Source organism: Acipenser ruthenus, chromosome 1, assembly GCF_902713425.1.
Source record: "Acipenser ruthenus chromosome 1, fAciRut3.2 maternal haplotype, whole genome shotgun sequence".
Lineage (NCBI taxonomy): Eukaryota > Metazoa > Chordata > Actinopteri > Acipenseriformes > Acipenseridae > Acipenser > Acipenser ruthenus.
In genome coordinates this window covers 35,398,149-35,412,116 of record NC_081189.1, presented here as the reverse complement: position 1 = coordinate 35,412,116, position 13,968 = coordinate 35,398,149, and the positions used below count along the sequence as shown (strand labels likewise).

The window sequence follows — 13,968 nt, the reverse complement described above, 5'->3', positions numbered from 1 at the left end:
GCAGTAAGACTGTTGGGATTTTACATAAATATTTTATACTGTGAAAGTGAAATGTGAACCTAAAATACATTTATTTATACTTGTATTCCTGATGTGAAAGATCGATGGGCCTATTAAAAATGACATTGATATGCCAAATGTAGAGAGTAAAATTACAGTATTGTACAAGTATCAAGAATTTTGATACATGTACGCTGTTGTTTTACTGTTGCCCTTTCAGAATTAAACCACAAGATGGCACCAAGATATAAGAAAAAAAAGACTTCATCTTGGTAACACCAAAGTACTCCAATGTCAAAGTTTTAGGCTTGTTTCATAAAGTCATAAACCATAAAGATTATCTAGAATGACCCATAAGCTTACTGTTTGCTGTCAATACAAGAACCTTAATACAGTAACGAAACAGCCTTTTTATATTAGGTAATCCCTAGTTTGAAATGGAGCTAGAAATGTATGCAGGAGTCTCAAACTCCTGGCCTAGTCGTCATATGTGACCCTATACCTCAAGTGCTTTATATGTTTACCATGGTATATGATTTGATTATTAAACTGTAGTAAAGCATAGACAAACAGGATGAAGCACATTCAGGTATTATAGTGTTATACACAATGGTATTAATAACTCAATATGTTTTTTTAAGCATGTGAAAAAGCAAATGTTCTAAGGTTTGAATGCATTTTAGCAAGACATAAAGTGAAGGTAGTTGAAGGTATCATCAGTTAATTTATTGTTTTTAGTGGTTAATTGCTGGATTTATATTGTTAAAATAGCTGTTTTCCTTTAGCCCTTTTCTGCATGAATTTTTATAACTATCAAAATATTTAGATATTGTAAACTTATGAACATAATTTATTTAGAAAATAAGTGTAGGGAGTTGCCCTGGAAACAGACTGGCTCATCTGTGGAGGGGCCTTGGTTACCATTATCAAAACAGAAACACAAATGCAGTATTCAGTGTAAAACAGTGACAGCAGGTGACAAGAATGAAGCGTCCTTTTTTTAGTGCTCTATGCAGTAAAGGGTAATCAGTGATTTAACACAACATCTGTATTTTCCAATACATTTGGGGGCCTATTTTGAAAGCAAATACACTTTCCATAGAGCTTTACCATAACTGCATTCAGGCTATTATTTATTCGAAAGCAAGGCCAGTCTCTGCATTTTGCATCAGTGCTGAATGTAACTGTACTGCTGTTCAGCAGTGTTGTAGTGTGCAGTATTTTAACGCTATAACCTTATTCTGTAACCACACAGAGGACACTTCTAAAAAAAAATACAGCTGACACAGCTTTGCAGCACTCCATAAAAGTTACAGACAAATAAGGCATCTTTTTGGTTATGACTCCATTCAAAGCTTCTGTTCTACTGTCTAAGCAATGTCATAAGTAATTCATAAAAATCTATGTTTTAGATTTTTTAAGAAGCAGCAAATAATTCATTTCAGAATACTGCATTTCTGTTTGACTTTAATCTTAAATAAAACATAACTGATGGTGTTGCTGTTCTGTTATAAATCTTTTTTTTTTTTAATTTCTTCCAACGTGTGTTGAATTTAAAATAGTTTCAAATTACATTTTCTTTTTTTTTTCTCCTGCCCCCTAACATTTTGTATGATGTTTGCAATTATTTGCAGTGGAAGAGCTGTTACTTACATATTGTGTTTTTACATTGTTTGATATTAAGGTGCTTTGACTGTGAGTTCAGGAGCTTCTCTTCAGTTCTAGTCACCTGTAGGCTAGATAAGCCAGTGTCTTTATTTAAGTAAGCGCCAGGACCATTTGGTGTGCAGCAGTGTGTAGCCAGCAAAACTAAAGGAAACTTGTATTCAAAGTGGCAGATCACTAGTGGTGCTGAGTTTTTGCTTCTGAAAAGATGCTGTTCTAGCCTTGGTTACATATATCAATGCCAGGCAACTGGAACTGAAGAGCAGTTCTTGAAAGCACCTAAACACAGACATAAAATGTGAATAATTGCAAACACCATAAATAGGTAAGCTGACTGTAATAAAAAAAACATTTGAAACTACTTCATCTTTCACCGACCCCGATTGACACTAGTTTTGGACTACCTTACCTGAGGTAACATTAGGTAGTCCAGGATTATTACTAATCAGGGTCTGTGAAACCAGCCAAAAAAGATTTATTGAAATCAGCTAATCAAATATTTATGTAAAGTAACTCCTATACGTCTAGTGCATAGACTTTGCAGACAGTTTAGCTTATCGAATACAGCAGAGTCAGAGATAATAGCATCTCAGATAATGGCGTTTCAGCCTTCATCTTCTGGAATTCTAGTTCAAGTGTCTATTATTAATTCAGGAACAACTTGTAGATGATGCCTTATCTCTCTGATATGCTTAGTGTTACAGTGACATAAGCACATATGTGACAGTCGGCTATAGGTCGGTGCACATGGCGTGTGCACTTTGCATTCTGGGATCAAGTTTAAATGCACAGGGTCTCAGTAAAGTTCACATTAAAACCCGTATCAGTGTCCTTGGAACCTTATTTGGATCTCACAACAAGGAAATTATTGGCAAGAAAATTTAAATAATAACACCAACATTCATCTTAAAAATGCTAGATGAAAAGTCTTATTAAAACCCGATGGACATCTCTGAGATCAAATCTGGGAAGTTTATTCTCAGGAGGCGTGTTTTTTGTAGTTATTAATGCTCCTTGCAAGGACAACAAGAATGTCAGTAAAAGAATGTCAGAGGGCTTGGTGGTGCAGTGGAGTATACAGTTTCTCAAGTCTTTGACCTCTGGAGGTCTGTGTTCAAATGCAGCTCAGGTCTCAAGTGAAATTAGCTTGGTCTCCCAGTGTGCATTAATCCGCATACAAAATAAAAAATGAACACCAGTTCCACACAATTGTCAAGCTCTGCTTGAGAAAGACCAAGGACTAAAAGGTAAGGGGTGTTCAAATAAGCTTTGCGGTGCTATGAAGGAAAGGTCTTGTGGTGCCCGCTGGCACCATGCTGTAACCAGTGCCATTGTCTGTTATGCTTTGAAAGGTATAATGTTTCAATCTGTGAATCAGGCACAGAGCCTTTCTCAGATGGTGTTTGTTTAACCTTGTAGAATGACTGCACCTTCTATACTAGGTAAAAATCAATCCTGCGTAACTCCACACCAGTGCTCTGCTTGGTACACCTTGTACACAATGTTTGTGATATTGATGCCTTTACGTCACTATCTTACTGCATCCATTGTCATTGGATTGGTCACCAGTTGCTGTGAGGAGGCTGAATCACTAGTTCCTCCTTACAAACTCAGATAAATATTTGCTTCCCTTTTATGGCCAACTGCAACCACTCTTAGCCAAACAGCATAGTCAATACCCTGAAACGTGATGCAGTTCAGCTCCTTTGCATTGTTGTACCTCATGATTTGCTTATGTCACCACATCCCTGTACGTGTCATTATTATTATTTTATTTCTTAGCAGACACCCTTATCCAGGGCGACTTACAATTGTTACAAGATATCACATTATTTTTACATACAATTACATTATTATTTACACATTATTTTACATACAATTACCCATTTCTACAGTTGGGTTTTTACTGGAGCAATCTAGGTAAAGTACCTTGCTCAAGGGTACAGCAGCAGTGTCCCCCACCTGGGATTGAACCCACGGCGCTCCGGTCAAGAGTCTAGAGCCCTAACCACTACTCCACACTGCTGCCCAGTTAGCCCATTTGTGGAGGCTGAGAAAAATAATTGCAGACCACTATTGGATTTTAGCCAGCATAGTGGGGTTGATACTGTACCCCTGTTTTCATGTCATTGTTCTACAGGACTCCAAGATTCAAAACACTTGGTGGCACAGTAAGGAGCTTTCTTATTTCCAGACCAGGCCTCTGCTGGATGATGTTTAGTTGCACTATGATGAAGGTGGTCTTGGCAAAAAATGAGACAATACACTGAAAGTGAATTGTGAACTTTGTGGACAATACATATATATGTTAACACTGTTCTGAACGAAAACAGGGGTACAGTGGCCCCTAATTATTTTTCTCTGCCTCCACAAATCATTATTGGACAGTTCTGAAAAATTATATTTATATAAATAAAGAGTACATTAATAAAGTAATACATGAGTGATGTTTAAAGCTGGAAAAAGACAGCTCCCACAGTTTTTTTTTTTTGCAAAGGGCAATACATCAGCTCTGCATGCAAGCAGCAGTACCCATGGCTGACGCTGAGTGTACAGTTTGCTGGCAGTTACTGGATGCCAGTACTGAATGATTGCATTGTCCTTTTAATCTGGGGTTCCGCAGTTACCAAACATTCTTCAGAGTGACAAATCATGTTCCTGTTTCCTGCTTGATTTTGGGGTTACGCTTTAACCCTTTTAGTTCAACTTTTATCAACTAGCTTTCAAACATATGATCAAATTCCAATTTTTGTTAACAGTTGATACAGTATATAGTAATATATATGAACTGATTAACAAAAAAAATTACAGCTAAAAATATTAATAAAATATCAGATCTCTGCTTCGAGATTATCAACTTCAAGTCGATCATATCGTTGAAATGAGTTTGCATATTTTTTTGTAATATTTAGCAAATTAGATCATGTTTTGTATTATTATAACTTTTTTGTTTTTAAATGAATTGATATTTATAACATTTGTTCACGTGTAAACGTGTGATTGTCTGATATTATACACTGAACAGGAACTGCCTACCTGACTGCATTTGGCATTGCCCTGGTGTGTAGCATGTTTTCCAGGTACACCCTAGGTCCCTTGATTACTCTGGAAATCCACACCAATGCTGTAGTTTACTTAAGTGTCGTTGCAGATCAAGTCCATCCAACAATGCTGCATTTGTACTCTGATGATGATGGCTACTTTCAAGACGACAATGCACCCATCCTGCATGGCTGAATTGTGCTTGAGCAGCATGACAGCGACTTCAGGCATCTTCCATTGCTACCTCAATTCCCAGATCTTAATCCAATTGAGCATATTTGGGATGAACTTGAATGGCACATTGATTACCACGATCCTCTGCCTACCTCTGAGATCTTCCAGCACCTTGTGGAGTCTATGCCATGTCATATAAAGGCTGTGATCTGGACAAACAGTGGTCCAACCTTTTGATAGGTACAGGTCCTAATAAAGTGGCCAGACAGTGTATATTGGGGATATTCATTCTTTCATACAGTAGATAATTATTTCTAAAAGATACCAAACCTTTGAATAAGGTTGCATTTATTGAATAATATTAATATTGGAAAATGCATATCTTCTGTTAAAACATCTACCAAATGACCTTCATTGACAATGCTGTGGCACTACAATGTAAATACAACGGTTCTTTTACTTTGGTCAGATATAATGGTCTGAGTCATTGGTAGAATGGTACCACATGGTGAAATGTTCAGATATTACAGTATAAATGTGTGCTCCTGTATCAGTTGTGGTTTGCTGCAATGGCAATGATAAGGTCTCTCCAGGGTAATACAATTGGTATTATGATGGTATTTTTTACAAACTTCCATGTAACAGAAAGATTCAAAAGCACCATTGTCGCGTGTTCTTCCACTATCTGCTTCAGTCAACAGGGGCAAGCAGTTAAATCAACAGTAAACTAGGTTTAAAAATCCTTGTACTGTATTAGTATTAGCAGCATTACCATTACTAGCACTTAGTTTTTAACCCTTTCAAGGCCGAGCCTGAATATATCTGGCCCCGCCCTTTCACAGCGCTGTCTGGTTTATTTTTCAATTGCATCATTTAAAATGGCTCTGAAATGTGATCTGAGTGTACTGATAGGCTTAAAACAGTCACGCAGACTGAAGGGAACGCTAGATGAACTTTGAACGCGGATAAGTTTGTAGTTAGGAGGGAAAACCGAGAGAGCTAATTTTGTAAGGAGTGCAGTAAAAGATATTAAATTGAATTCGGCAAGCGATCTCACAAGCTGTAATCCAGTTTGCTCTGGAGAATGAGAGTGATTGTAATTGCTCCAGTGGGGGCGAGGATCTTGATTTAGAGGATGAAGAGGTTTTGGATGCTATTTTTGTAATAGACACTGAAGGCAAGACGATTCATGATTTGATTTTGTAAATGTGCTTTTATTTATGTTCTTGTTCACATATCCCTTACTAATATGCCATTACATATATTACATCAGTAATATATTTAGGACGCGTTATCGTATTTGCTGGTTCCCTTGCATAACCATTCCTCATATTGTTCAAGGCAGCATTTCATTGATTTCTGAACATCCTTGCTGCCTCGGTCTCACCTCTTGGACTGTTCCACACATGTATTACCACCATAAACTTCAATACTAATAACCAATGGCCAGTCTACTATATTATTGTAGTTTCTGCATCATTATTTACTTCACAATTAAATGCATTAATAGCAGACTCTCCAAGAACAGTGCTAAGCTAGGTTTCTATGAGCAGGGCAGAGTTTTGACACACTGGAGTTCAGGGGCTTGCTGACCCTCATGAGTTCACACCACACCCTGAAAACCAAGTCTGAGGTGTGGCTTTGGACCAGACAAGCTCCTTGACTTCACTATTCTAAAAGGTAAGGGGAGGACTGTCTCTCCTAGGGGAAGGGAAACTGGAGCTCATCGGCTCCATACTGCCAGGCATTCCATTTTGACCCAGGCACTGACAGGAGCTAACACACTCCCACATACTCCACTGTCAGCTTATCCAGCCTAAAGGGACTTGCATGATCCACACTACATGAATGGCCTCCTGTGACAAGGGCTTGGGAAATCAATGGAACAAAACATCAGCCAATTAAAAATGCCATTTCAGTCAATACAGTGTTCACTGGTATTAAAGCTACTGTGTGGATTTTGGACTGTTAAAATATGATCATGTAATATTGCTTTTTCTTTATTTAATAATGATGAGTATGGTTCACTACTACCAGGACATGGGTTAAGTAATTCTACTCTTTTTAAAAATGTGTTTTGATTCCTGAGCCAGTACAGTGCAGTTCTATACAGTGGGCATCATTTTCAACCTATAAAAAAACTGGACAGTAAATAAGGTTAACAGGCATGTTGTCCTGTGAAGCAGGCTGTTTCACTGGAAGCACAGTGCTTGATAAACCCCACTGCTGCAAAAGCAATCCTATAATGCTACTTATAGGCAGAAACAGACATTGGCTGGCCAGTATTGACACCTCTTCCCTTTTATTGAGCCTTGTTTCCCAGAACATTTCCAAGGACATTCCTAATGATTTCCAGAGGGATTGAGGCTGCTTCCAAGCTGCACTTCTAAGTGCTCATCAGAGCACATTAGGAGCATTTTAAGCAACCCCAGAGTGCTGTGCTTTCAGGTTCAGGTTCACCCCCAAAGGCACTAAAAAGAAGTCAACATGCGACCAGCGAAAAGTTGTGGATTCAGTGAACCTTTGTCAGGCAGAAATAGCAAGTGCTTGCAGGAGAGATTATATTTGTTGTTATAGTTTGAGGATTATCTAAAATGGTGCACAATTAGTATACTGTAGCAGTCCTTGCTTAGCCCAGTCATTTTGCAGTTTACCTTGCCTATGCTAATACTATGCTTTTATAGTGCTTAACCATGGTTTATATACGCTTTAGCATGCACACAGTATCTGTGATTAACTATTCTTGCCTGTGTTTTACCATGATTCCACTATGCTTTTATGGTGCTCTACTGCCCTTGTTAGGCTTTTAACATGGGATACCACAGTTGACTTTTAAAAGATGGTGCAATGCTGCCCTGATTTGGAGTTAAGAATTGTACATATTTTACCAGACACATTTTGCTTTACCTTCGATGAAGTTTATGTTACAATGAAGCTATTCTCATGGTCGCATTGCTGAGTAAGGAGGGTAACCATAAAACAAAGCACATAATAATATATATCACTAAATAAACCTCAACTGAGTCAACTGAGTGCAAATTTAGCACAGCACGTTCATAAATCTCTTTTGTGCAATGAGGAAATCTTAAATACACCAAGTAGAATGCACCAGTTAAATCGGTTGTAAACCTGGATGGCCACAATCAGGTAAGAAACATTTGAGCCACTGGCAAGGCACTTAAAAGTTTGTTGTAAGTATTCAAAATCAGACAGGGTCAAACTGATTTTTTTCAGGAATAATGGCTCTACTATCATAGCGTGCTACCTCTATTTGTGTTGTAAACAGCCATGTTTGTTGCTTTTGCTGGGGCTATACAGACGTTTCATGTTTATGTTACAGCACATCTATAGCTTTGGAAAGCAAACTGCTCTTCCTGGTACCTTTTTCTGAGACTCACCAGAGTGGCCTACCAGAGTGAGGCTAGGGCCTGCACACTGATATGGGAAATCAGACCAGTGACTGAAATCAGGTTTCAATTCTGGACTCTATAGATAAGAAACATATTGAGTAAAACTTTTAGCTACCAAGTGCCCTGGAACATTTTCAAGCAAAGTCAAAACTGCTGACTGGTGCATTTATCTTTCTCCTAAATGGCACAGTGTCAGTGTGTTTAATGAAGATTTAGGGTGTGTGTTAGAGCAGACCAAACAAGTCATATTCAAGTACTGCATTTTAATGAGTGCTGGATTAAGTCAATAAAACACACTTATTTCTTTCAAAAGGCACACTCCACTCTCACAATCAATGACCGAATAGGCAACCTCAACCGCTACTTTGCTGTGCATTATGATCCCCAACATATTAGAACATAACAATCTTTTCATATAAACAAAAATGAAACAAAGTGTTTGTGCCATGTTAGTTTTTTCTTTAAAACAGCAGTAATATTTACTAACTTAAATCATTTAACATTAAAGAGATCTTGTTAGTTTCCACAATATAACTGTTGGACTTCCTCAGTAAATAACTCATTTCAAATTTAGTTCACATGTGTTTTCACTCTATACATCCCATAACTTTATAAATAGTACAACACTCTTTATTCTTTTTGTTCCCAAAGTTTACGCACCAATTCCTGCTGGGTTGTTACCCATATTACACAATAATCCCATCTGTATGTTTTTGTCCATCCTGTCATCATGTTTCTTTACAGTTGACTTGCTGTTGAGGCTGCTTCACACCCATCACTGCACTCTCCACCTCAATATCACACACATCAGTTTACACCAATTCCGTCAGTTTTCAGTTCAAACAAGCCTCCTTGTCTACCATCTCTCTTTCTGATACACCTCAGCCTGAACTATCTCAGAAGGATGCTCCGGGATGCACGTGCCATTGATCTCGGCCAGCCGGTTGTCTGTCAGCTCCTCTGGCTTACTGCACATTTTGAGTGCTCGGGAGATGAAGACATCAAGATCAAACTGGGCCTCATTCCCATTGGTTATCTTGGAGGCAGGCGGCGCTGTGGCCAGAAACTGGGGGGAGGAGGATGGCCTGCTACTCTCTTCCTGGAGTTCTGGTGCGGGCAGCAGCGGTGGAGGGCTGGGACTGTCCAACCTGGCCTGGGTGCTCTCTACCCAGCGAGAGATCTCCAAAAAGAGGTCTGTGGGGGATTCCTCCTGATCCTCCAGACTCAACCGCATCCCTCTGCTCCCCCTCCTCATCCCCCTACCCTCACCACCACCGCCACCAGGGGGCCCTGACATGCTGTTACTCTTCCAGTGTGAGAGGTCCAGGATAAGCTTGGGTTCAGAGTAGTGGTGGGGCTTGCCATCCCGCCACAGCAGCTTGTCCAGATAAGAAGGGGAGCCCACCTTGTAGTCAAAGGAGTGCCCATAGTCCAGATCCCCTGGCCCGCACCGTTCCAGGGAGGAATGTGAGTGCTCCAGGAATCGCTCGGAGCTGCTGTGAGAGTACTTGCGTGGATCTACCTGCACTTCCTCCAGGATGGGCATGGATCCTGCCCGCGGGTCCCTCTGCACCTCCGCCACCATCGTCGCCTCCTGGGACCGCACCCGCTGCTGCCAGTCTAGATCTGAGGACAAACTCGCCTGGTACCTGCAGGGAAAATAGACACAAGGTATCAAGGTAAGAATTTGCAGTGCTGATGCCAACAAATTGCAGATAATTGTGCACACCAGTCAGTGTCTCTGTGGGCATAGATAAGGGGCATCTACATGTTAAAATGATGAATTCAAAGATCATTCTATATCTGGAATACACATACAACTGCTGTATACTGATTACCATACTATTGTTTCAAATGCTTGCTTCTAAAATGCTCACTATACCGTCATTCTCTTAGTGACGCAAGTCATAATCTGGAAGGAAAATAGGTTAGTAGGGCTAGTAGTTTTGACCATATATCCACTTAGGAGATGTCCTTGAATTAGTAAACTTGATTAGCTTGGATTAGCACAGCTAATAATGCTCTCTAAAATGTCTTGGCTTTTTTAGAAGGTAGCTTAACAACCAAAATACTACTAAATTATTCCCTCCCAGTTTTCAGTGTGCAATAAATTTTACTCCGTGGATAATACATGGCCAACTACTCAGCACCCAATGCAAAAATAAAGGATGAGACCTTACTGTCTCTTGAGTAAGGTTGTTAACAGATATCCATGGTACTAAAAGGGATATTTAATATCACCTAATATTTTATTTCTTACCTGTTTATTATCATATTATGTGGGTTATGTATGATTTCCTTCTGTTTTTCTGCTAAGATGATTTGCCATTCTTACTAACTATTCCAGAAAAAATTGCTTTTCTTTTCATGAGGAAGTGAGGTGGTGAAGCTCATTAAATGTTGCACTGTGCACTGAAAACCATAGGTGAAGCACAGGTTGTGCAGTGAAGCCTGTGAAATATTAATATGCCCCCTGTTTTTTCTTAGAAAAACACAGATGAGCCAATAACAGTGCACTTAGAAAACAAATGAGGAGTAAACATAAAACCTGGTCTCACACAGGGTTCTTAGTGACTAAGTTAAGGATAACAGCTCACACTGGAGACAGCAGTCTTAATTGATTCATTTATTTTCCTTTTGAGATATGCCATTATGAAGAGTGTCTTGGGGTGTCCAGGGGAAAGACGAAATCTAATTAGCGGGATCCAATTTGGATCCCTCTCCAAGACATTGCATGTTTTCTCAGGTTCTTGAAGTCTGCTCTAGTCACCATGGCAATACCCCTTTTCTACCTAATGAGAATTAGCTTTCCCACTGGATGAATGTCCTATCTGCTGTAGAGGGCCCAATTCAGACTAATTAAATCTAGTGCTTCTCAATTCAGAACCAATACACTAACTGACAAAGAGAGAACATATCTCAAAGATGAAAAAATATTTGCTTTCCTGTCCCCATGTTTTAGCTTGATAAGTAATTCATTTCAGTAATTAAGGCATATCATTTTATAACATTCTATTGACTGGGTTCTCTCTTCACCAAGGAGATTGGAACACTCAGTGTTGGTAGAGCACTTCGACCAGGGGTGAAACTCTCAACAGAAAAGTGCAGGTACTCATATGCACAGCCAGGTGTACACATTAAACATTTGTAGCCAATTTTTGTACCAATGAATAAATACAAAATAATCCTTAAAAAATAACGGATCAAATATAACCAAATCACCACAAACAAAAAATCTGAAAATACTTAAAGCTGTGTACCCTCTGCATGTATCATTCAGTGATGTACTGTAATACAGTACGATAGGAACACCTTCTAAGACAACACTTCGTCTAAGAGAACACCCTTGTGGTGAAACTGATTTTTCTCCAGCTCCAGCTAAAGGTACAGGAACTTCACTTAAAAAGAACACCTTCTTGGCTCCGATAGCGATTCGTTCACAACAGATACAGCACTGTTTTGTAACCTGATAATTCATCATCATCAAACTTAAATTAGACTGGTTTATTCAAAAGCGACTTGTCATCGCGAGAGTGTCTTGAGGCACACTGATTGGTTTATTAAATCTTTCCAGAACCGCCATCATATCATTGACTTGTTTTGTATTCTGATTTCCACGAGTGCACCTCATCGCTACAAAATGGCATGTAAACAAACAGCGAAATGTGCCGCTGTTTCTCTTGCTACAAAAAGTTGCAAATTGTTCAAACTCTTTAAAAAAACCTGAATCAGACACCAAGTAATTTGGTGTTTCCCGTTCTGGTGATTTGCTTTACCATTCTGTTAAATAATGTGCATGTATTGTACATTGCTGATGCATTTTTTAACGTGTGTAGTAGGGCTGTGTTAATTTAGTTTTATTTCAAATTCTTATGACTTTACAAGATGTTAAAAACCCCTTAACACAGGGTGGTTCCCCTCCCATCTCTGGCACTTAGCCAATGGTAAAGCGATCTGTTACTGGGTGTTGGTACTTTTACGTGCCCCCCACCCAGCTGAAGACCGAAACCTTGTCTGTGTGAAATTGACTGTATCGTGTGTGATCATGTTTTTAACACCTATGCTCAAATCTGCTCTATACTGGGGAAATAGCACCTTGAAAACCAGGATCTCTGAGTTCAAAGGGTACTTTGAAATTTACAGTAACCAGATCTTATCCTGTTTCCACAGACAAACAGGGTGTTGGTGGTGTGTGAGATTACAGGGGGACAGATAATTAAAGACTTATTCCTTTTTACTATAACAAGAGAATTGTAAAATGGTTAAAAATGTCTGCCCATGCTGTTGCATGGTGAGTGAGATACTTAAGCATGGAGGAAAAGAAAGTTCTGATTTCTCAATGCACACACACACACATAAATGAAAGTGTGTGTGTGTGTTTGTGTATGTGTGTGTACCCCAATTGAGTTGTGTTCAAAAGATGTGACTATATGTCATGTGCTGAGGTATCCTTGAAAATGGCTTGCCAGCAAGAAATTCCCATTTATGTTAACCAGCTATTGTTGTGTTTATTACCCTGGGTGCATCAGTTTTTTCCAGCTGCCAGCAGTTGTTCATTGAAGAAGGTGCCATTGGCTAATTTAACCATCTTCTCAAGAATATGCAACTTTAGATGACCTTACCACTCACTCTCACTTCCTCTGCTAATCCTTATGAACTAACAGTGTATAGGAGATTTGTGAATTTGTATGGATCAAGTGTATGGATCAAGTGTATGGATTGTGTGCTGTAAACAGACAGATCATTTAAACCAAGCAGAATAATATCTGCTGTTATTTCTGTTTTTCCATGTTACAACACTGCTGTACAACACTTAAGTAAACCTTAAATGACAAGTATAAATGCATATTACACTATGCAGTAACTGCTGTAAGAGGGTGTTTTGTTTCAAGATATCCTAATAAAGAGGTGATATTATAAAACAAAAACTGCTATAAAAAATTATACAAAAAGGTCTAAGTCAAAAATGCACAATAGAGGCTGACATTTATAAAGTAACAGGCACTACTATTAAAAAAATGATGTACTTGACTTGGCCATTTTAATCTCCATAGTATTATCTACAGGACCTGGCCGTGCTATATTGATAGCCTTGGATAAGAACATATATCCCTGCTGTTTTAATTATTACTATTTTTTTTTTTTTCTATCCAACAATTATATATTGTGTGTGCTTCTCTCTTGTGTTTCTGTCTATATTAATTACCATGACTACTCCAGAAAAAAAAAAAAAAAAACTTTTGAAAAGGCTTCTCAAAGCTGAACAAGAGGAAATTTGATTGATTTATGTCAGTGTTACACACACTGTACACTTTCTTCAATTGATTTTTCATCATGGCATGATCACTGCCACCGCACACTTTCAGGAGACTTTTTTTTAAAAAAGGATTTGCTAGTCAGCAGGACAAATACTTAAATGAACACTACGTTATGAATCAGCATAAAACCGTTTAAAAATGCAACATGTTTCATTTATTAAGCAGAGAAATGGAGAACAGTGGGTGTGTTTAGCTGCTACAGCCTTCATTAGCATTGGAGAAGTGAAATAAAGATTTACTGTAATCGAATGCTTTCAGAAATACAAACAAAAATATTTTTTAAAATGTTACATTAAAATCAACAATAGTAATTACTGTTGTTAACAGCTGCTCGTAATTTAAAAAAAAAAAATCACACT

General features: G+C 38.6%; 1 protein-coding gene across 3 annotated transcripts in view; it reads right to left on the bottom strand.

Annotated features, from left to right (window-relative positions):
* Positions 1 to 8,534: 8,534 nt before the first annotated feature.
* The window catches only part of LOC117421242 (mitogen-activated protein kinase 4), a 42,642-nt gene continuing 37,208 nt past the window's right edge, over positions 8,535 to 13,968 (bottom strand). For all 3 annotated transcript variants that reach the window (XM_034035371.3, XM_059024308.1, XM_059024311.1), the window contains exon 6: positions 8,535 to 9,940. In XM_034035371.3, coding sequence (XP_033891262.3) covers positions 9,148 to 9,940 — 793 coding nt within the window. In that variant the 3' untranslated portion in view covers positions 8,535 to 9,147. The remainder of the gene's footprint in view (positions 9,941 to 13,968) is intronic.